This window comes from Schistocerca piceifrons, chromosome 1 (assembly GCF_021461385.2).
Source record: "Schistocerca piceifrons isolate TAMUIC-IGC-003096 chromosome 1, iqSchPice1.1, whole genome shotgun sequence".
NCBI classification, from domain to species: Eukaryota; Metazoa; Arthropoda; class Insecta; order Orthoptera; family Acrididae; genus Schistocerca; species Schistocerca piceifrons.
In genome coordinates, this window is record NC_060138.1 from 804,877,656 (window position 1) to 804,899,504 (window position 21,849).

The following is a 21,849-nucleotide window of genomic DNA, read 5'->3' on the forward strand; positions in this document are numbered from 1 at the left end:
GCCGATACCATCCGCGAATTTTCCATCCATTCGGAGGATCAGTTCGGTACCTCGACCTGAAACGTCTTTGACTGGAATCACACTTCACAAACTCGGGAACACAAAACGATTTCTGCTGCGGAGTAGTCATTTTGCAACATGTAACGGTAACCAAGCAAACAGAAGACATCCCATGTCTAGTGGCGATGAATATAAACTAGACAATGTATACGTTACTCCAGTAACCGAACCGTGGCGCAGCGAACGATATTATTGATAACATAAGAATTTATAATATGTATATAGTTTTTGAAACGCCCTGTATAATGGCCGGAGTGGCCGTGCGGTTCTGGGCGCTACAGTCTGGAGCCGAGCGACGTTACGGTCGCAGGTTCGAATCCTGCCTCGGGCATGGATGTGTGTAATGTCCTTAGGTTAGTTAGGTTTAATTAGTTCTAAGTTCTAGGCGACTGATGACCTCAGCCGTTAAGTCGCATAGTGCTCAGAGCCATTTGAACCATTTGAACCAGCCAGCCCTGTATAATATTAGTATACATTACGATCCTACAAAGTGAATTCAAAGCTGCAAGTTAACGGATAACGCGCAGAAGTACTCATTTACGGATCTACTCAGCTATACTGCGCTCACGGGTAACGGCGAATCAACGACATCGTCCCATACCATGCTCAACTCTCAATTACTTGGTTACTCTGATCTAAATATAGACCAGTACTTGATGCTGATAGCTCTTAGCGTACGTTTGGAGCCATTCTCATCTACGGTGCCTCCCACAGGTGTTGAGGGATACGTGGCGGTGGATTAACACATAGAACCCTAATATTTTGGTAGTCACACATACATTCATAGCGTTTAGATGTCAGAGATTTGGTGGTCGAGGAAATACTTTCAGTTCGTAATTGTGCACTTTCCACTGTTAGCATACATTTCTACTAACGTGACAAGTCAGATTATCTACCCTAACTGTTACTTCCTCCCGGGGGAAGATAATCATCATATATGACTCTGTGATCTCTGAGAACAGATTCGTGGTCACTTCTCGTCATAGTGTCTTCCCCTTGGATTCCTATTAATAAAGTGTTCCAAGAAGACATTGCCCAGACTAAACGATTCCTTCGCCGCCTTGTTATCCGCTTGCATAATGCTTCTTCTGTGCCATTTCACACTAGACGTGCCTACTTCCATCCGTTCTACCATAGCCGAAACTGTACCTCTAGTCTAGTTTCATTAAAGGCAACAAAATCTAGTATTTCTCGTGAATGACAGCCCTTAGCAAGGGCGTAGACATCACCCATCTGCGATGGAGTTCAGTGAGCACCAGACCTTGAAGAAGCGTTGAGGTAAATTCGAGTTTATTTGGTTTCTCATTTACCATGAAGATGAGATGCTTCATTGTTGCGTGTGATATGACTTCCATGCACTTCGGGCATTAATGGTTTCAGTATCTCCACAGTGTCACGATGGTTTTTTGCATCGGCGACATTAGTTGACTCACGACACACCTTCGCTGTAGTACTATAGATATGTGCTGTGAATGTCTCGGAGGTGGTCTTACTGCTGTGACTTGACAGTGTATTAGCTCTGTGATTGACTGAGCGGCCTAAGTACGAAGTTTCGTCTGTAGAGGGTTACAGTGAATTGAAATGGGTAACAGTTCGAGGTTGGATTTGTACCATATAGAGATATTTCAATTCTAGAGCAGTGTGGACCAGCTTTCCCTCCCAAACCCTCAAGTGCATAACTTCATTAAGATATCACACACCTATTCCTACAAGACCTGCCCCCGTTCACTCTAATTCATTTTCCACAACACGTACTTAATCCAACTTACATCCCACATCAAGTAAGATGATACGGTGTCAGTGCACTGCGCTTTTGCTCAAAAGTAGTTGGGTCGAAACTGTCCAGATTTAGGTTATCAGGCAGTCCCCTGAATCACTTGAGAATCAAATAAAGGTGAATCTTTGTAGGAGGCTTTTACCGATTTCCTTCCACTTGCTTGTCTAAGTCTGTATCATGACGTTGACGTCAGTGTCATTGCTTTTGAGGTTTTGTAGGACACTACTTATGTAGGTGTTCTCTTAAAAATATAGGTATATGACGACGTCGTCTTTAACAACAAATGCTGTAAAGGAAGTTCAGTCGTCCCACCTGAGACAACAGTCATATAATGAGCAAATGAAAAGAGAATGTGCGTGTTTTCGTGCAAAAATATTCAGTGAACTTCATAGTCTTTTCTTCCATGAAACTTATCTTTGATAGTAAACAAACGAAGCTAACTGATGGTTGTGCAATAGACTGAAATATGACTGGGCCAAAATAGAAAAGAATAACACCGAGTTTCATTAAAAGCAACATCCTCAAATGAGCATATTTTTGATGAGTAAAATGTCGACATTAGTTGCATAGGAATTATTTTCAATTTTTTTTATGCATGACTAGTATCTGCCTTCCCATCTTCATTGCACACGTTAGTGTCATTGTGTTATATACTTACAGTGTGGCTGCAGATGATAATGTGGCCCGACATCAGCACAGCACAAAAAATTTAAAATAAATCCTATGAGACCGATAGTGAAATTTCAGTTATTAGAAATGAAGTCCACGAGTGCCGTGCGGCATACAGACTATGGATTGTATAAAAGATTGAGGAAAGTACAAGGGGCAATGAAACGAAAACGAGACAGATGGCCAAAAAGTAAGTAAACTGTTTACTGAAGCCGTACTGCGAATGGCTCTGTGCACTATGGGACTGAACATCGGAGGTCATCAGTCCCCTAGAACTTAGAACTACTTAAACCTAACTAACCTAAGGATATCACACACATCCATGCCCGAGGCAGGATTCGAAACTGCGATCGTAGCAGTCGCGCGGTTCCGGACTGAAGTGCCTAGAACCGCTCGGCTACCGCGGCCGGCGCCGTACTGCGAGACGTAAAGCCGTGACGAGGGGTCGTGCTTGGGTAACTCGGATGGTAGAGCGCTTGCCCGCGAAAGACAAAGGTCCCAAGTTCGGTTCTCGGTCCGGCATCTGCTAATAAGTTTTATATCAGCATAAACTCCGCTGCAGAGTGAAAATTTCATTCTGGAAATTATTTATTACTTCAAAAGTAATTACCACTAATACAATTATCCCACTGTGAGATAAGACGGTTATTGCCTTCATGGAATAACGTTTGAGGATGTCCACGGAGTCACGATTGTACCCAAGCATGCACGTCACCGTCCGAAGCGAGTTGGAGGCCACAAATGCCTTTCTTCAGGTCTCCAAATACATGTACATCATATGGCGAGAGATCAGGAACATATGGAGGATGTGTAAGGGGTCCACAGTGAATCTTCTGAAATGTACTCTAAAAAACCACAGTCTCACATATTGCCAAGGATGTTTCGACTACAATGGAAAAGTTTTGCTTTGAAGCCCTTGCACATCCTCCACACAGTCCCCATCTCTCCATTGCGATTTCCAAATTTTTGGTGCCCCGTTTTTGTTCATCTGTTCCATTTTCATTTGACTGCCCCGTATAACTATCATTGGACTGTTCCTTCTTTTCTTTATATTACACTTAGAACGCATCGCATGGATTGGAATAACAGCAATGCACCCTTCTATGTTACAGTGAGCACCTGTACGAGCCGATCTCTCCGCCGCCAGAAGTCACCAAAATGACGGACAAAGAGGCGAAGTCGGCGGTGGCGGCGGAGATGTCGGACGTGGACATGGCCGACGACCTGGCCGACGAGGAGATGCTCAAGGACGTGGCCGAGCTGGGACCGCGCACGGCCAGCGCCGACAGCCGCGAGCGCCGCTTCCTGGGCGCCGCGCTCGAGGACAGCCTCGCCGTGCCCGACGACGGCACCGAGGAGGACGTGGCCATGGCGGGCCCGCAGCTCGGCGACTCGGCCAACGGCCAGCCCGCCGCCGCCGCTGACGCCGCCGCCGCTGCCGACGCCGACGCCGAGGCGGAGCGCCGCTACATGGCCACGCCGACGCCCACCACGACGACCGAGTCGCGCACCGACTGCGACATCAACACCAGCCAGCTGGACTCGTCGGGCCTGGAGGACCTGCCGCTCAAGCGCGGCGCGCGCAAGCGCATCGCGGCCGAGCCCGAGGCGGCGCAGCTGGGGCTGCAGCAGCGGCTGCGCTCGCAGGCGGGCCGCCTGCGCTCCAAGATCCGCGGCATGTCGCGCCCCAAGTTCTCCATGCCCGAACGGCCCAAGTTCAATCTTCCGGACCGACCCAAGTTCAACCTGCCTGAACGGCCCAAGTTCAACATGCCCGACCGCCCCAGGTTCCACCTCCCGGATAGGCCCAAGTTCAGTCTGCCAGAACGCCCCAAGTTCAATATGCCGGAAAGGCCAAAGTTCCACCTCCCAGACAGGCCCAAGTTCCACATGCCGCAGCGGCCCAAGTTCACGATGCCGGGCGCGGCCAAGACGCCCGAGGACGAGGAGAAGAAAAAGAAGAAGAAGCCGACGAGCAGTATACGGAGGCCGCTGCGGGACCGCGCCTCCACCGTCTCCACCGCCTCGTCCACAGCGGGCGGCCACAAACGGCTGTTCGACTTTGATTTCAGGTCCTACCCGCGCATCTTCGATCGCGCGAAGCGCTCGCGCGACTATGCCACCTCGTCGCCCAAGGCCGGGCCGCGGAAGCTGACACCACCACCTCAGCAAGTGCGGGTACGTTCTGCGCGGGGCTGCTGCGCCTCCATCCTACTTAGTGTAAAGTAGCCGCGCATAAGCTATTTCATTTTCCTGCCATGAACCACCCTAGTTCACTCTCACTGTTGAGTAAAATTTCTCGCCTGACATCTCGTTTAAAAGTTCCACATTGATTAAAAAAAGCTTTTCCTTATTAGAATTAACGTCTTCAACGAATTTACAGTAATATTCACAGAAATTTCATTCACTGTGTCGTATTACAGACATACAGTGTGTCCCAGGAAGATTGGTCAGTATTCAGGGATATGAAAGGAAGAATCGTTCGAAGCAAAAAGTCTAGTAAACATGTACGCTAAAATGCACACCTTAAGAGCTATGAGCACTTTTTGATCTTCTATACTGCGAAACAAATTTCTTCTCCTGCACGATCTTTGCTTTCCATATTTTGAGAGGAGGTAGTACAAACCAAAATAAGAAAAAAAGTTTTTCAGTACTAGAGATGTGTTTCACAGTATCCAAGATGAAGTGTCATAGATCTTAAGGCATGCATTTTAGAGCCCATCTTTTCTGCTTCGAATGATCGTTCCTTTCATATCTCTGAGTATCTACCGAGACTCGTGGGACACCCTGTATGCGTTAGTGAAGAAGAAATGCCAGACCACACTAATAAATTGAAACTGTTTGTAGAAACTACACTACTATTTGTAAAAATTGCAACAAGAAGAAGACATGTGATTACAATGAAATTAATCCATAGACTAGAGACATGACAATAGACAAATGATTAGAAATACAGAATCGTTCACGCACCCTGAGAGTGAGAATTCTGTATGGTGTGAACCCGTCGCGTGCAGCAGTCAGAGCATCTAGGCGTCATGGCATGAAATCAAAGAGGGCCTGGATATGCTGCTGGGAAACACACTGACAAGTGGTTAACAGGCGCATCCACAAAGCAACGACAGTGGTCGCAGGACGACCAGAACGATATCCCTGACATGTTCGAAGCGTTACATGTAAGGCGAACGCGCACCTCAGGGAAGCTGTGGTGCCCATCATCCTTCGAAGAAGGCTTGCACATACTCGCCATATATGGCCGAGTGTTGTCCTGCTGAAATATGCCATAGGGAGCTGCCTGCAGGAGGATCAGTGCTTCGGACTCTAAGCTCTTCCTGATGTAGCGGTTGCTGCTCATATTGCCCCAGTACACAGCAGGCAGATGGCATGCTATAGACTGTGGCACCCCAAGCGATCACTGGTGAATTCTTCTCGGGTTATCAGCCGAGTGGTGGCGTCGCCTTGTCACAAGTGTTCGCCAGAAGATTATGGGTACGAAGCTCATCGAAATGTTGCGACAAGACGACGTCACCACTCGCCTGATAACCCGAGAAGAACTCATCAATGGAATACGCCGAGAAAGACTGCAATCGCACATAAGCCATCACTTACACGTTTCTACGCTGCGCAACAATGCAGACTGCATTCACCGGGATAGCGTCCAACACGTACAAGTCCATAACTGTGGGACAAGCTGAAGTGGGACTCGTCCAAAAACAACTTACTTTGCCACTCACGACACCGGTGATGGCGTTCATGAGCCCAATGTTCTGTGAGGCGTTGGCGGTTTCTGCTCGATGGAAGCTGAGTCACTGGCATACATGCCACAGTCCCCCCCTCTAACCGTCGAGACAAAAATATCCACATCGGTTGTAGCGCTCCAAGCTCTGCCCAACACCGTGAACGAAACATTTACTTCAATTACGGACGTGCGGTCAAGATGGCGGTCAGCCCGCTTTGTGGTCACATTGTATGATCCAGTATCCGCTCATTTCTGAGTACGACGTCTTATATCCACTGGATCCACACAAGTGTCTCCGACGTAGCAGCGTGTCCCGTGCGAGTCACAATGTCATGATACGATAAACCAATCATTGTACCATGTTTGAACTCACTGTCGTGCCGATATTCCGCTTTTTATGTCGACGAGACTTCACTTGCACTTGGGATGATGTTGGGGCACCTTACCTCATAACTGTATGTATTCTTCGATTCCCGTCAGTTCTTCTTCCCCCTCCCCCCCTCACCTAATTCGACACGTTTACTATTTCGTCGGTCCATAATTAACAAACAAGCGAAGGACATTTTGGGTTAAATGAATTTGAAGAAAGTCAATAGCCACAGTTTGTAATCAGTTTCAGATCTCTCTAGCAAGCAACACATACTGGTTAATACATTTACTGCCAGAAACACCACATATAATAAGCCAACGTTAACACAAAATTACTTTTTCACCTAGGTAAGCTTCCTCATTCACTGAACGATATTGTTAAAATATCTGTAGGAATGAACAAGTGATAGGTCATTGACATTCTACAAACTGTGTAGATACAATTCTTTAATACTGATCATACCTCAGATGTGTTAATGTATTGCGAAACACTATCATGCTCATACGTATCCGAACGATTTGAATTGCCTTTCGCCTGATTTGTATGCAACCCACATAACATAACTCTCTTACGTGCACTGTAATGTATTTCCATACATCCGTTTGACTACACAAAACGGTTACTACAAGAGAGCAGTGGAGAACACTGTTCTCTATGGCTATCAGTCCAGTTGCAAACTGATACCAAGATTATGAAAACATCACGAAACTGATTATTACACAAGGCACAGTCTTTAATGATTGTAAAACTCAAATTTATTACAACAAATGACATTTCAAAAAGCAAGTTTCACTTTGAAATTACATGACGAAAATTTTTGTCTTGGACCAGGACCCGGGGCTCCTACGCGGCAGCCATTGAGCCTGCTAGTTAATCACGAAAGATATTAAATATGGTTTCAGTCACAAGTAACAAAGTGTTCGCATATTTAAAACTGAAATGACGTAACGTAATATTTGTGTTGGACGGGGATTCGAACCCAGCATCTGATCGGATCGTTAACCAGGCACTATTAAATGTTAAATATCAAATTTTTTCACGGTAGAGAGATGACAGACCGAAACGACGAGACGAAAAAGTTTTTAGTTACCGGGATTCGAACCCAGCAACTATCCCCGACGTTTTCCTCGCCACGAATGGACATTAAACACCGACTTATTTCATCGCTTATCCATGAACTCGAAATAATGTGAGGAAACGTTTTGTGCTGACTGCGAACCACCCACATACTATCGTTGTCAACTATACACGAAGAGACTTTAACTATTGAATTATTTTTCGCCAGTAGCAGTGAGTGGCACGGTTGAATCGGTAATGTGATGAAAAGATCTGCTTCTGACTGGGAATTGACAACAGTACCAATCGTTATAGTTGACAACGCACAGAGAGACGTTAAAATTGATTATTTTTCACCTGTAGTTTTGTGTGCTCAAGCTACAACTTCAAGTGATATGATGAAAGGTTTTTTGCCGAATCGCTAATCGAACCCGATTATGGGTTTTCGTGGAGAGCTTGAGGAATTTGGAATCTTGCGGAAACAACGAAACGACGGAATTATATTGTCCTGAGCGAGGCAAATCTCAGAAAGTGAGGATTTCAAATTGCAGTCCAGCACCAAATATTTCAGCATCTAAGTTCAAACGCAATAAGAAATAAGTGCCCTGTGACCGTACATGACGATTGGTTCCTTAATAAAATAAAATTCCTATCGTAAGAGCGCATACTGGTGACAGAGTTTCTCATGGCCGCAACTTATGACCTGTCTTGGCCCGCCATACACGTACTCTCTTGTCTCTTCCAATCGGTACCGAAGGGACATACAACGTTAATATGGATTTGGAACCACGGTGCAACTGTACACTGTTCAGTTGGCGTTACCAAAGGCGCAGGGGTCTGTTCATGGTTACTAAAAAATGTTTGCCTGAAGTGTGAATCGAACCTAGTCCTTAATTATACACAGATGGACTTATTGCAGTAGACCACCAAACTGCAGACATGGCTGGCTCGTGATTTTGTCGTAACGAAGGATGCTCCACGTTGGATGAGAATTCTGTCTCCGTGGAGGTGGAGTAATCAGAGTCCGTTCAAAGCATTCGTTTCGTAGTTCGTCTCTATCGCCAATCACAAGCGAATCGGCTACGCAACACGTACTTTCGACTTGATTTTGTAACCATTGAAGTAAAATCACATAACGGCCACCCGCGTGAACTGGAAATACAGTGGGTTGCAGATTATAAAATGGAGCGTGAAACGAAAAAAAATCTAATGTGTGAGATTTTGTTCCCTTTGGATTTAATAGACCGTTACAGCAGTGGAGCCATTTCCCGGCTACGGGGTAAATGCATCGAAGAAATTACGTCAGAAAATAGTTTCTCATTTGAAGTAGGATCATTTCGACATGATTTATTGGCCACATACAAGAAGACCAATGGGCTTTGATGAAAGATATTTTTACGATTTGTCGCTATGTTCCACCCAACTGTTGGCAAATGTGATGTTGTGCGAACATTTAACCGTCGTGAGAGTTTTGCATTCAGTGTTCAGTGTTTGGAAAAAAAGTTCAAAATGGTTCAAATGGTTCTAAGCACTATGACTGTGCATGGCATCCTGGTCTCCCAACTCCAAATCTACGCCCTGCCTGTCAATTTTGTCCGTCTGGTCGCTTCCTTCCTCTCACGCCGTCCTTCCTGTGTCACCCTCCACAACACCAACTGCTGTATCTTTTATCCCACTGCTGGCGTCCCCCAGGGCTCTGTTCTCTCCCCTCTCCTTTATCTCTTATATATGGCTGATATGCCCAAGCCACCCCCACCTGTCTGCCTTCTCCAATATGCTGATGACACCACCCTCCTGGCTCTCTATCCTACCCTTCAATGGTCCCAATGCACCCTCCAAACCCACCTTGACCAGTTCACCACTTGGTGTAACCAGTGGTTCCTTCATCTCAACCCATCTCAGATGCAGGCAATCATCATAGGCCACACCATCCGCTCCTTCTGTCTCCATGATTTCTACCTCACCCTTTATGCTCATCCCATCCAGCTCACCCCCACCCTGAGATACCTTGGCCTCACCCTCGACTGTCACCTCACCTGGACCCATCACCTCTTGACCGTCCAGGAGAAAGCCCATTCCCACCTCCGGTTCCTCAAACTCCTCTCTGGCCAGACATGGGGATTGCATCCTTCCACAATCCTCCACACTTACAAATCCCTCATCCATACTATCCTCTTTTATGCCAGTGTTGCCAGGATCTCTGCACCCACCTGCTTTTACAAGGCCCTCCAAATCCTCAAATGCCATGTGCTCCCCCTTGCCTTCCGTATCCACCTTCCTTCCCCCCACACAGCTCCTGTATGACCTCATCCCCTTCCCCCATCTCCTCCTTTTCCTCCAACATCTCCACATCCTTTACACTGTCCGCAGGTTTGATCCCCCCCCCCCCACCTCCTGGTTTCCTCCTTCCTCTCCACCCCCTGCAGATTGCCACGCCTGTATCGCTGTATGCCTCCCTCTCTCCACCTCCACACCCTCCATCTCCTTCATCAGGGCAATTTCCAGCACCTCCCCCTCCCGGGGACATATACCCTTCCTTCCAACTGTAACCTGACCTTGTTCCCTCCCCCCCCCCGTCCCCAGGAGCCCCCTTTTTCCTCTCCCCTCCTTCTCCCAGAGTGGATTTTCCTCCTTCCCTCCCTGAGTCTCTGCATCCCCTCCTCGGCTGTTTCCCGTCCCTTCCCTTCCGAGCCCTCCTTCAGTGCACCTCCCCACCTCATCCCCTTTTCTCTCCCCTCCTCGTCCCTCCTTTCCCCTTCTTCCCTTTTCCCTTGTCCCCCCCCCCCCGCCCCCTTGCAGATCCTCCCATGTTTTTATTCGTTATCAGTGTGCTATGTTAGTGTTGTGTTTCGGTGCCATTATACAGTGTCATCTATTGATGTGGGTTTTAATTGTGTGCTCGACCTGTTTATCATCCATGACAGATCCTTGCTACGCCGTCCTTCATGTGACTGTTTTACTCATTCTACGAACTTTTATGCTCCAGCCGTACTACGCCTGGTGCCTTTTAATGTAGTGTGTGGTTTTTTTGTGTAACATACTTCTTTTAGAATTTTATCTCCGATTTACAGTCACCACTTTGTATGTCTTCTTTGCTTCTGTTTCGCCATTTTCTGTATTCAGCCATGTTATCTCCTTTATATTGTTTTTAATGTCTTTCTGTCTATTTATGTCGCTTGGCTGAAGAGCAGCAGTTATGCTGCTACCAGCCCACCCATGATGGGGAATGGAAATGACAATAAGGGGAAAAAAATCTAAGCACCATGGGACTTAACATCTGAGGTCATCAGTCCCCTAGACTTAGAACTACTTGAATCTAACTAACCTAAGAACAACACACATACCCATGACCGAGGCAGAATTTGAACCTGAGACTGTAGCAGCAGCGCTACTCCGGATTAAAGTGCCTAGAACCGCTCGTCCACAGCGGCCGGCTGGAAAGAAAGCGAAGAAAGGATGAATAGGATGAAACCTCCGTCTGCATCGAAGTCATTAGAGACGAAATCAGAATCCGGGATTGGGAAGTAAAATAAATGTTTACATTCAAAGGAAAGGTTCCAGTATTTCACTTAAACTGATTAAGGACATAACGGAAAACTTAAATCAGGATGACGAAACGGGTATTTGAATCACCATGTGTCAACTTCATAAAAAGAATATAATGGTTGGCCTTAACAAAAAATACCTGGAGCAAAGGCCAACGTGAGTCTACAAAATGCAATGTTATCCATCTGGTGGGACTAGAGAAGTGTTTTGTGTTACGAACTTTATTCCACGGATGTGTCCATCGGAGTTGCTATCTGTTGCCAACGACTGAGACGCCTTGTAGTCATCATATAAGAAAAACTACTAAAGAGTCTGCATCAAATGTTGCTGCTGTACGAGAACACCCGTCTACATTCTGCTGATTTCACTAAAATACCCAACCAGAAGCTGGAAAGCAATCCCTACCATACTTATTCTTCTAAAAAAACCCTAGCCAGAAGCTTGAAAGCAATCCCCACCACACTTATTCTTCTAAACTTTCGTGCTCAAACGTTTACCTTCTTTTACCTCACTGAACAACCATTTCAAAAAGTCTTCAGGAAACGCTATCATATATGCACTGTTCAACTACATCTACACAGATACTCCGCAAGCCACCATACGGTGCGTGGCGGAGGGTATCCTCTGCCACTACTAGTCATTTCCTTTCCTGTTCCACTCACAAATAGAGCGAGGGCAAAACCCCAATCTGTATGCCCCCTTATGAAACCTAATTTTTCGTATCTTATCTTCGTGTTTCTTACGTGCAATGTATGTTGGCAGCAGTAGAATAGTTCGACAGTCAGCTTCAAATGCCAGTTCTATAAATTTTCTCAATAGTGTTTCTCGAAAAGAACGTGGCCTTCCCTCCAGGGATTCCTATTTGAGATCCCGAAGCCTCTCCGTAACAAATATGTGTTGTTCGAAACTACCGGTGACAAATCTAGCAGCCCACCTCTGACTTGCTTCGATGTCTTCATTCAATCAGACCTGGTACGGATCCCAAACATTGGAGCAGTACTCAGGAACAAGTCGCACCAGCGTCCTATATGCGGTCTCCTTTACAGGTGAACCACTCTTTTCTAAAATTTTCTCAATAAACCGAAGTCGACCATTATAACGAAAGTCTACCTTAATAGGCAAAACGTACATTTAAAACGAGGCTGCCCAAAACGTCATACAATAGTAACGTATTACGCATATTTGACCTCAATATTGTCTGTGTCTACTTGACGCCCTGTGTGCTACCCAGGAAGCAAGATCAGTGCTGCATTGCGATTCGAACTCCAATATTCCCTTTCGAGGGATTTAACACCTTCAGGACGATATAGTTCCATCGTTTCGTTGTTCCCCAAGATTCCAATCTCCTCAGGCTGTCCACAAAAACCGCATGTCTGGGTTCGAATCGTGGTTCGGCACAAAACTTTCATCATATCATTTCAAGCTGCAGCTTATTGTGGCATCTGTTTGCAACTAGACTTATACAGAACAGTGTCTCTACTGGTTTCTTGTAGTAACCATTTTCTTGTGGTCAGACGAATGTGCCGAAATACTTTGGAGTGCCTGCAAGACAGTTATGTTATGTTGGTTGCAAACAAATCAGGGGAAGGCAATTCCGGTCGTTCGGATACTTTCAAGTACGACAGTGCATCAGCATTCACAAATCTCTTGGAAATCACTCGATCGCTTTTTTGATCGTATCCATGACACAGTAAGCAGATACACTTGCATTAAAGGTTGAGGATTTTCATACTGAAATACAGAGAGAGAGAGAGACAGTCTGCTACGATTCTGAGTGAGTGCTCGGGATGCGAAAGAAATGTGATAACTCTGTTAATTCTGAAATAGTGCCTCCACTGCTGATTGACAATATAATCGTCTTTCCATATGTTTATGCAATATACCGTTGAAAATCGATTCATTCTGTACCGCAGTTTGCACGCGTAACATAGTATAAGCCATCTTCTCGCTGTTCTGGTTGCATACAGTTCCGATATTCGGATCGATAAGAGACGTGGCTCCTCGTGCCGAACGATGTAGTGCGGGACACTGAACACATTCGTTCAGACCCACTAGCCAGATGACAAAAGACTCAGTCCTGCAATGTCAATTTGAAAAGCCCACTGTCACAAAACATGTCTTTCACGTCAGATATTCTTAAAGTCAAGGGACGATTAAATTTTTTTCATTTAGTGTAATCATGAATGTGACGTGTCAACGCTTTTGTCTTTAAGAGACTTATGCCACTACTGAATAGGTCGTTGGAATAGCTGGTCGTATGGTGTTCAAACATTGTTATTTATTAACTCGTTTCGCGCATAGCCCGCCATCAGAACAGATGTTCTGATAATGGGTTTTGCCCGAAACGCGTCAGTAAATAAGTATATTTTTGAACAACAAGTAACCAGTTGTTCTAACGACCTATTCAGCAGTGGCATAAGTCTCCTCCTGCGCTACTAATGTCGCACCTTAATACTTGTGTCAGTAATTGTTTTTTAAATTATCTCGTCATCAATCTTATAAGGTCAAGAGATTCTCTGTTTACATATTTCTACTTATTTCATAAGCTTTGACGAAGCTTAAGAAACATTTTTCTTGATTTCCGTGAAATTATTCTGGGAGTGTGATTGTGCAACACTGTATAATACTCCACCTACAACAGCGAGCCAACGTAAGTGTCCTTTACTCTAGGACTTTATTACGCATCCGGCCACAGGAGTGTACGTGCACAGTTTTATTAACCAGCTCACACACTTACTTGAAGCTATGCTTTCTGTCCATCTAAATGTCGACAGAAGACGTAACGTACTCGGATGCCGTATTTTTGTTGAAACGTGGCCAAACTTCTTTCCGTACACTATGTTCAATAGACGCGTCAGCGGCAGAATACGAATAGCCTAGAGCAAAAAGGGATAAGATTAACCTCCTGGCAACACAACAGCCTTTCCCCGTCGGCTATTAACAGATGTTTGCTGTCGACCCAGTTTCCTTGGACTGAAGGTGACGAGTTCACAGTCTGCGCTACTTCATAGCTCTAGAAAGACTGTGTCTTCTCGTTGCGGTCTTTAACCTGAATTTTGCTGTTCTTTTCGTCCATACACATTTATTATGCAGTCTTTGCTTTTCTCCCTTTGTAGACCGACAATATGCAGTAAATTTGTCTTCCTGACGTCTTAGCTGGTGGTTCATATGCTAAACAAGGAATAGTCCTTGCTTTGTAAAGGTAGCACTGCAGTAATTGTGTTTATTGAGAACGTTTTTTAGAAAATAAGTGTTTTTGTTTTGTATTCGATTGGTGTGCTCGCTGGGCAGCATATTACTTAGCACGGGGACATAACACCAATTTCCAGTGACTCAATAATCCAAAAAACGATTTTGCGGAACAGAAGTGCGCTGAGATACGTCGCTCTTGCCCTCAAAAGAGAAAATACACACATCCCACTCTCGCAGCGTATGAACTCTTTTACTGACGTAAAGGTGTTATTCAATTGTCTTCTGTTGATTTTCTTTTCTGTTTAAAACTGAAAACACTGCCTTCCTGCAGTTGAGTGAAAGCGATGGACAGTCATTCCATGTCACTGCTTATTATGTACAGTATTTAGTGCAACTTGAGTAACTCCGAGTTATGTAATCAATATGAGTGAAATTAGACAGCATGTAATATAATAGAAATCTGCCAACTCTCGGCTGCTTTTACAGGAACTTCATGATTTAGGGTGAAAAAAATAGAACAATATTTCTCAACGGATTTGTATTAGAAAATAACGAGCTTACAATCACCGGATAGCCCATCTCAGTAGGTTCAAGTGTCACGCATGTAACGAGACGATATTTCAAATTCTCAGTGGAGTACGGGTACGAGCGCGGTTTTCCTATTCAGGACTGCGCGACGTATTCATCGCAACTTACGTCAAACTACCACAGTCACACTGCGTATCACTTGATCACTTGTAACTTAAGTAAATATCCAGGGACACGTTTTACTGAAACGCCGTGTGGTTGCAGATCTTATCAGTTACATTAGCGTGGAGCTTTATCAGCACAGCCGAAGTCACGAGTTGTTCTGCTCTTATCTAACCGTACTGTACGTATTTAACCAAAGTACCTCTATTACATGTACTGTTAAGAGTTACGAATGACCCAACCACCTATTGAGGTTTTTCACGCAAATGTTGTTGTATGTGGTATTAAAAATATTTTAACGAACATATAAGGGTGTTCAAAAGAAAAGGTATGAAATAACAAAATGGTTCAAATGGCTCTGAGCACTATGGGACTCAACTGCTGAGGTCATTAGTCCCCTAGAACTTAGAACTAGTTAAACCTAACTAACCTAAGTACATCACAAACATCCATGCCCGAGGCAGGATTCGAACCTGCGACCGTAGCAGTCTTGCGGTTCCAGACTGCCGCGCCTTTAACCGCACGGCCACTTCGGCCGGCACGAAATAAGATTGTGGGTATAATTGAACTCTATATTCAAAAGAAATCACCAGAGGCCTGAGCACAACTACTTCACTGTTTCATGAATCGAAGTATTCCCTGTTCCCATAATTCCTCTGGTTGTGACAGAAGCAAGTTCTCCGCTACGTCCTTCAATTCGTCGTCTGATTTGAAGCACTTCCCTTTTAGAGGTTTATTTAGCTGACGTAAAACATGGAAATCGCAGGGCGACGTGTACAGGCTGTAGGGTGGGTGCTCAATTTGCTCTCACTTGAACTTGGAGATTACACTCTGCGTGACCTTGGAGTTGTGTGGACGCGCTTAACGTGAAGCAGAATCAGTTCCTCCGTGAGCTGCCCAAGCTGTTTGCTCTTTATGGACTTGCGACGGCTACGTTACGTCAAAGTTAATGGTTTCTTTCGTGCTCGAAGAATTCGATGATTATCGGACCTCGGACGCCGGAAAAGAAGGTGAAAGCCACGCTGCCAGTGAGGGCGCAGATGTGAATTGTTTTTTTTTTTTTTTGGGGGGGGGGGGGAAGTATGTATAGTTGTTTTGAACACTCCGTATATATATCACGATCGTCTCCAGAAGATTAAGATGTCCGTACCTCATAAAAGATGCTTACCATATTTTGTCACCACACTACATGGATTTATTTACACAAAGATCTATGTTTCTGATAAAATAACTTGAAAAGTAGCCTACGTATGTCAACAAAACGACACACGGCTTTTTGCATTAATGCTCACATGTCAAAGCATGGAACTGTATCATCAGGTGTGCAGTATTGAAAGTAGTTATGAAATTTGAATCAACACTTGGAAAACGTCAAGTTGAGTCCATGAAACTTGGTGATGGGTTTAGTGCTTCTCTATTTATTCAAAGACACGTTTTGCCTATGGACGATCTTGGATGTGGGAGTCTTCAGTTTGGTTGTACAGGAAACGTTCCACCTCGAAAATTACCCCGTTATCATTTTGCAAATGTCTGATGAGGGAATTAGATGAGGAAATGAGACACTAAAAGTGGTGGATGAGTGTAGCTATTCGGGCAGCAAACTAACTGATATTGGCCAAAGCAGAGAGGGTATAAAATGCAGGCTAGCAATAACAAGCATTGGCGCGCATCTCCCCCTACCCCTTTCTCTTCATGGGGATACTTCGCGGGACTCCTCCAGGTCTGGCCAGTTTAGCATTCACGCTCGCACCAGAGCGGTTCATCTACATCTACATCCACTTGGACACTCTGCAAATCATACTTAAGTACCTGGCAGAGAGTTTATCGAACCATTTTCACAACAGTTCTTAATTATTCCACTCTCGAACAGCGCACGGAAAAAACGAACACCTATATTTTTCCATGCGAGCTCTGATTTCCCTTCTTGTATGAAGATGGTCGTTTCTCCCTATAAGGGTCGACGAAAGCGAAGTATTTTCGCATTTGGAGGAGAAAGCTGGTGACTGAAATTTCGTGAGAAGATCCTGCCGCAAAGAGAAATGCCTTTGTTATAATGGTGTCCTGTATCATGTCCGTGACACTCTCTCCCCTATTTCTCGATAACACAAAAGTGTTGCTCTTCTTTGAACTTTCTCGATGTACTCCTCTCACTCTATCTGGTAACGATCCCACACCGCGCAGTAGTTCTTCGAAAGAGGACAGACAAGCGTAGTGTAGGCAGTCTCTTTAGCAGATCTGCTGCATCCCCTAAGTTCCTGCCAATAAAACACAGTCTTTGGTTCGCATTCCCCACAAAATTTTCTGTGTGTTCTTTCCAATTTAAGTTGTTCATAATAGTAATTCCTAGATATTTAGTTGAATCTACGGCCTTTAGATTTGATTAATACATCGTGTAACCGAAGTTTAACGGATTCCTTTCAGCACTCATGTGGATGATCTTACGGTTGTTACTGTTGTTTTCTCACTGTCAGTAGGCACGCAGTCTGTAATTACTACAGATTTTATATGGGCGTAGGCCCATGGTAATTTCACATGTGTGGCCAGGTGGCATTCCTATATGGTATATCGAACATTTAGACAAATCCAGTTTCCTTTCTTGTGCGCCGCTGTCCATTTCTTGTGATCACCACATGTGATCATTTAGCATGTACTACACACGCCATCCAGCTGCGAAATAGATAACTTCGTAGCGGGTTTGCCACCTCTATGTCAACACTCCGCCGGCAGCGTGGTGCTGCGCGTCAAGCTTTGAGAATGATGAACGCTGCTTGCTTGCATGGACGATGCGAGGATATTATCTGCGAGCTTTTTCATCATTTTCGTGTATTTTACCAACTGGATTTTTATCAAGGCTTGTATAAGTGGGGAGTTCCTTTTATGTTTGATTTCATGTAATGTAACATGGCAATTTTATAGCAAGTTCCAGAAGTTACGTGGACTATTGTATATTTTATATATCCGTCATATGAACTGTAGCCCCTCTCCACCCGACTCCCCTCCCCCCACCCCCGCCTATTATCATTGTTTTCCCTTTATATTAGATGATGTCAGCATAAGACTGTTAAAACCCGTCATCTTCGAGCAATAAAAGTGGATGCACTGGGACCGCGGCGTATGAAGTGTGTTCATTTTCAATCGCAAGAAAAGCTTTTCTGAAAAATAGAAATTTGTTAACATCGAATATATAAGTAAATTCAAATGTTAGGAAATATTTCGTGAAGATATTTTTCTTGAGTGTGCCCCTGTACAGAACGGAGACGGGGACAATAATCATTTCAGATACGAAGAGTAGAGAAGCTTTTGAAATGCGGAGCTGCAGTAGAACGTTAAAGATTGGATGGGTAGTCGAATAACTAATGAGGAGTTACTGAACCGGACTGGGGAAGAAAGAGTTTTATCACGCAACTAACTGAAGAAGGTGTCAACTGATTGGATTTATTCTAAGGCCTCGAGGAATCCACGTGGCCGCCTGCAAGTAAGTACGCCGGAGCAGAGAGGTGCCAAGTAGTTGTCTACTACCAGGCACCTAGGACTCTCGTACTCTCGTCACGGGCTCAAGAAATGTGAGTGTGTGTCCAGAGGGTATTACCGAAGGGGGGGGGGGGGGGGGGGGTGGAGCCTTAGAGGGGCCCTTCGCCATTTCATTCACGCTTTTGTCAATGTAGCACCAGTCCATGATCACGCCTTATGAGGGCGCCAAACAGTCGCTTGTGATTCTACACTGTACATTAGAGCAAAAACTGCAGTCGCACTGCACTCCAAACGGATGCTATGACATTCAGTGGTGTTTCTGATCAACGATGTCTTTAGAGAAGGGTTGAAGCGTCCGTAGGGGGTAAACAATGTCGACAATTGTCAAGAACGTCGTTCTGTCGCTCATCGAAATGTGAACTGTCGTTCTCGACAGCAAAATGTGCGAGAGTAAACGTCTCAAGGGAAGAGGTGGTTTCATTGAATCCCTTAATGCTATCCACAAAGGTCTTTTAGCGCGGAGTATGAGCGGCGGTGGGTCTGAAACGTTTTTCTCGACCAAATATAAGAAAGCCGTGTGATTTCAACGCTGGGCGTTGCGGTTCTAACCACCATCGCGGAGACGTCAAAACAAAGGGCGAAATATGGGTAAGACGGGGTACAACAACCTTCCCCACTTGTGACGCGTCCACTGTGGCGATGGGCAGAATTGAGGTGAAATTTGGTGCAATGCGACTTCATTTTCACATGAACTTCTGAGCTCTGGTCTTTTTTTCGCATGTGTCGACTTCTCGTGTGTGTGTGTGTGGGGGGGGGGGGGGGGGGTTTATATGCATGATGTGTCTGTGTGTGTAAACGATAACTGTTTGCAACGTACCACAGTGGTATAGAGGAAGTCGAGACGAACAATTTGATATAGGACTCTTGTAGTTTATCAAGTCAGGAAAACTCAAAGTGCCTGCAAAAACCACCTGAGCTACAGCACATTCGCGTCGTTCAAGGTTTTCAATTTCTATCGTTTTTTTGGCGCATACTATTAGTTCTAGAGAAAAAATGAATAGCACCTTCTACGCAGAAAATTTAATGTAACGGTTTTTCGAGTTATTCAAGAACAGCGTACAGAAGTGACGCTCAAAGGCATCCCCCCCCCACCCCCCCGCCCACTCACCCCCGAATCGGTCAGGACTTTTACAACGTTATTCATAGTACTCCCTCCTACCAATGTACAAAAAATTGCAACTACAAGAATAATTTCCCATAGTTAACGTCATTTAGTCTTCATTGACTGGGCTATTACACCATCTGCTTAGATGACTATTTCGTTAACATTATTACTTTAAACTTCGCCCTTGTGGGTAATGAAAGAAGAAAGACTCTTGTAAACTTATGCAAAAGCTTATGACGCTTACAAATCGATCTAAACTTAACGCTTTGAAGAACAGTAGTTTCGTAGTAAGAGCTCCAGACAAATAAAACTATTTATTCCGGGTTTTATGCCCTTAAAACTCACAAAACTATGAGGTAAAGTTTACACAAAGATCTGTTTTACAAACAGTAAGTGCACGTTACGCTTGTGGATGCTTTTTATTGAATTCGTCAGCTTTACAAGGACGAGATTTTATCGAAATAACCATATGAGCTGCATCTGCATATTACTTACCTCAGTAAACTGATAGAGTGATTTTCAATACGAAAACCTTAAGCAATGTATTTTAGAAGCGAATCGCGAACTCAGAGCCCATGATTGGAATCAAGGCAACACATACTGCAAACGCATGCTGCAGTGTGCCTGTGTCCTGCTCCCTCTTTGGGGCATACCCAATATTAAAAGATGCCTAGCGTTGCCAGAAAGCAGGAGCGAAGATTTTGTCTCTAAGAAAATTTTTTATCCGTGATGTGATCTAACGTCCCTAGACGTTTGATACGAAGGCTTTGAAATACCATGTATATACGTAAGCTATTTTTCTCCCCGAAGGTGAAATTGGTCGCGAAATGGAAATCACAATGCAAATCAAAAACGTTTTGTTTGCTACATTTAGCTACACCTTCCAGCTACTTCTCTACCCAGTCACTGCTCCTACTTAGACACCTGTCGTAGCGTGGCACCAACTGTCCAATACCCTCATCATAGAAGGTAGCCACCTATACTTTCCCCCAATTCTCGTTGCTCGAGTACAGATCGTTGTCTGTGCCGAAACTCTGTCCTCGCAGCCACCTGTTCGTATGAGCGAAGAGATGAAAATCAGAGGCAGTCAAGTCCGGTCTGTGCGACGGGTGCTCAAACACTTTCCATCAAAAATTCTGCGGAAGCGCCTTTTTTGCTGCTGCAGTGTGCGGCCTAGCTTTGTCACGAAGTAGACAATGCCTGGTGACAACATTCCTCTTCGCAGGTTCTGAATTACCCTCCGCAGACGAATTTCTCGAATCGCCTGATACACTTGCTGAACAAGATTATCGGTTGGCATTCGTATCTTTCTCTGATTGCTGTAAAGGGTCTGCATCCAACAAACACATTTGCCTTGGATGCCAAGGTTGTATGGGAGGGAATGTTTGACATGGATGGCAACTGTCAAAATGTAGGTACTGTTGTTTGTTGGTATGCTTAATGTGGATGGAAGAGAGTAAGTGGCCTTCGGTGAGGACAAGATCAACATCAAGAAAAGTGGCATGGGACTCATAATAGTACCATGTGAAATTTGATAGGGAGAAGGTATTCAGATATTCTAGCAATTTTAGCAGGTCAGCCTCACCATGAGTCCACATGGTAGTCATCATCAATGTATCTAAACCAAACGAGTGGCTGAAGACATGGATTCCAGGAAAGCCTCCTCCAAGCAACCCATGAAAAGTTTGTTGGCAAACTGCTCTGATCGACTTTTATCGCTGTCTGTTACGTCACTTTAATTGCCAAGCTAAGTAGCTTACATTTTCTCCTATGACTTTCACTTCTGTTTACACAGTTCTTAAAATTACACCTGTTTCACGACTTTCACAATTGATTTTTTCCTTTTTTCTTTTCCAATCACCTTTTTTTCATATCATGTAGACCACACACTCTTCGCCTCTTATCTACATTGTTCTGTACATCTTTATGTGCTCACTGTGCGCTCAGAACAGAAAAATACGACGTGACGCGATCCACGGTCATACTTTAGGCACTACGCAACACATCTGTGCAAAGCTTCACTGGATTTTCACTGTTGTTTTAATTTCACTACACACCAGGCCTTGACAAAAAAAAAAAAGGTGACTCAACTGCTCCTACTTATGGGTTTTATGCAA

At 44.7% G+C, this 21,849-nt stretch overlaps 1 protein-coding gene across 1 annotated transcript in view; it reads left to right on the top strand.

Annotated features, from left to right (window-relative positions):
- Positions 1-21,849, top strand: part of LOC124775270 (titin) — a 238,429-nt gene that overhangs the window by 111,649 nt on the left and 104,931 nt on the right. The window contains exon 2 of the mRNA XM_047250110.1: positions 3,619-4,684. Within this exon, the coding sequence (XP_047106066.1) occupies positions 3,619-4,684 (1,066 nt within the window). The remainder of the gene's footprint in view (positions 1-3,618; positions 4,685-21,849) is intronic.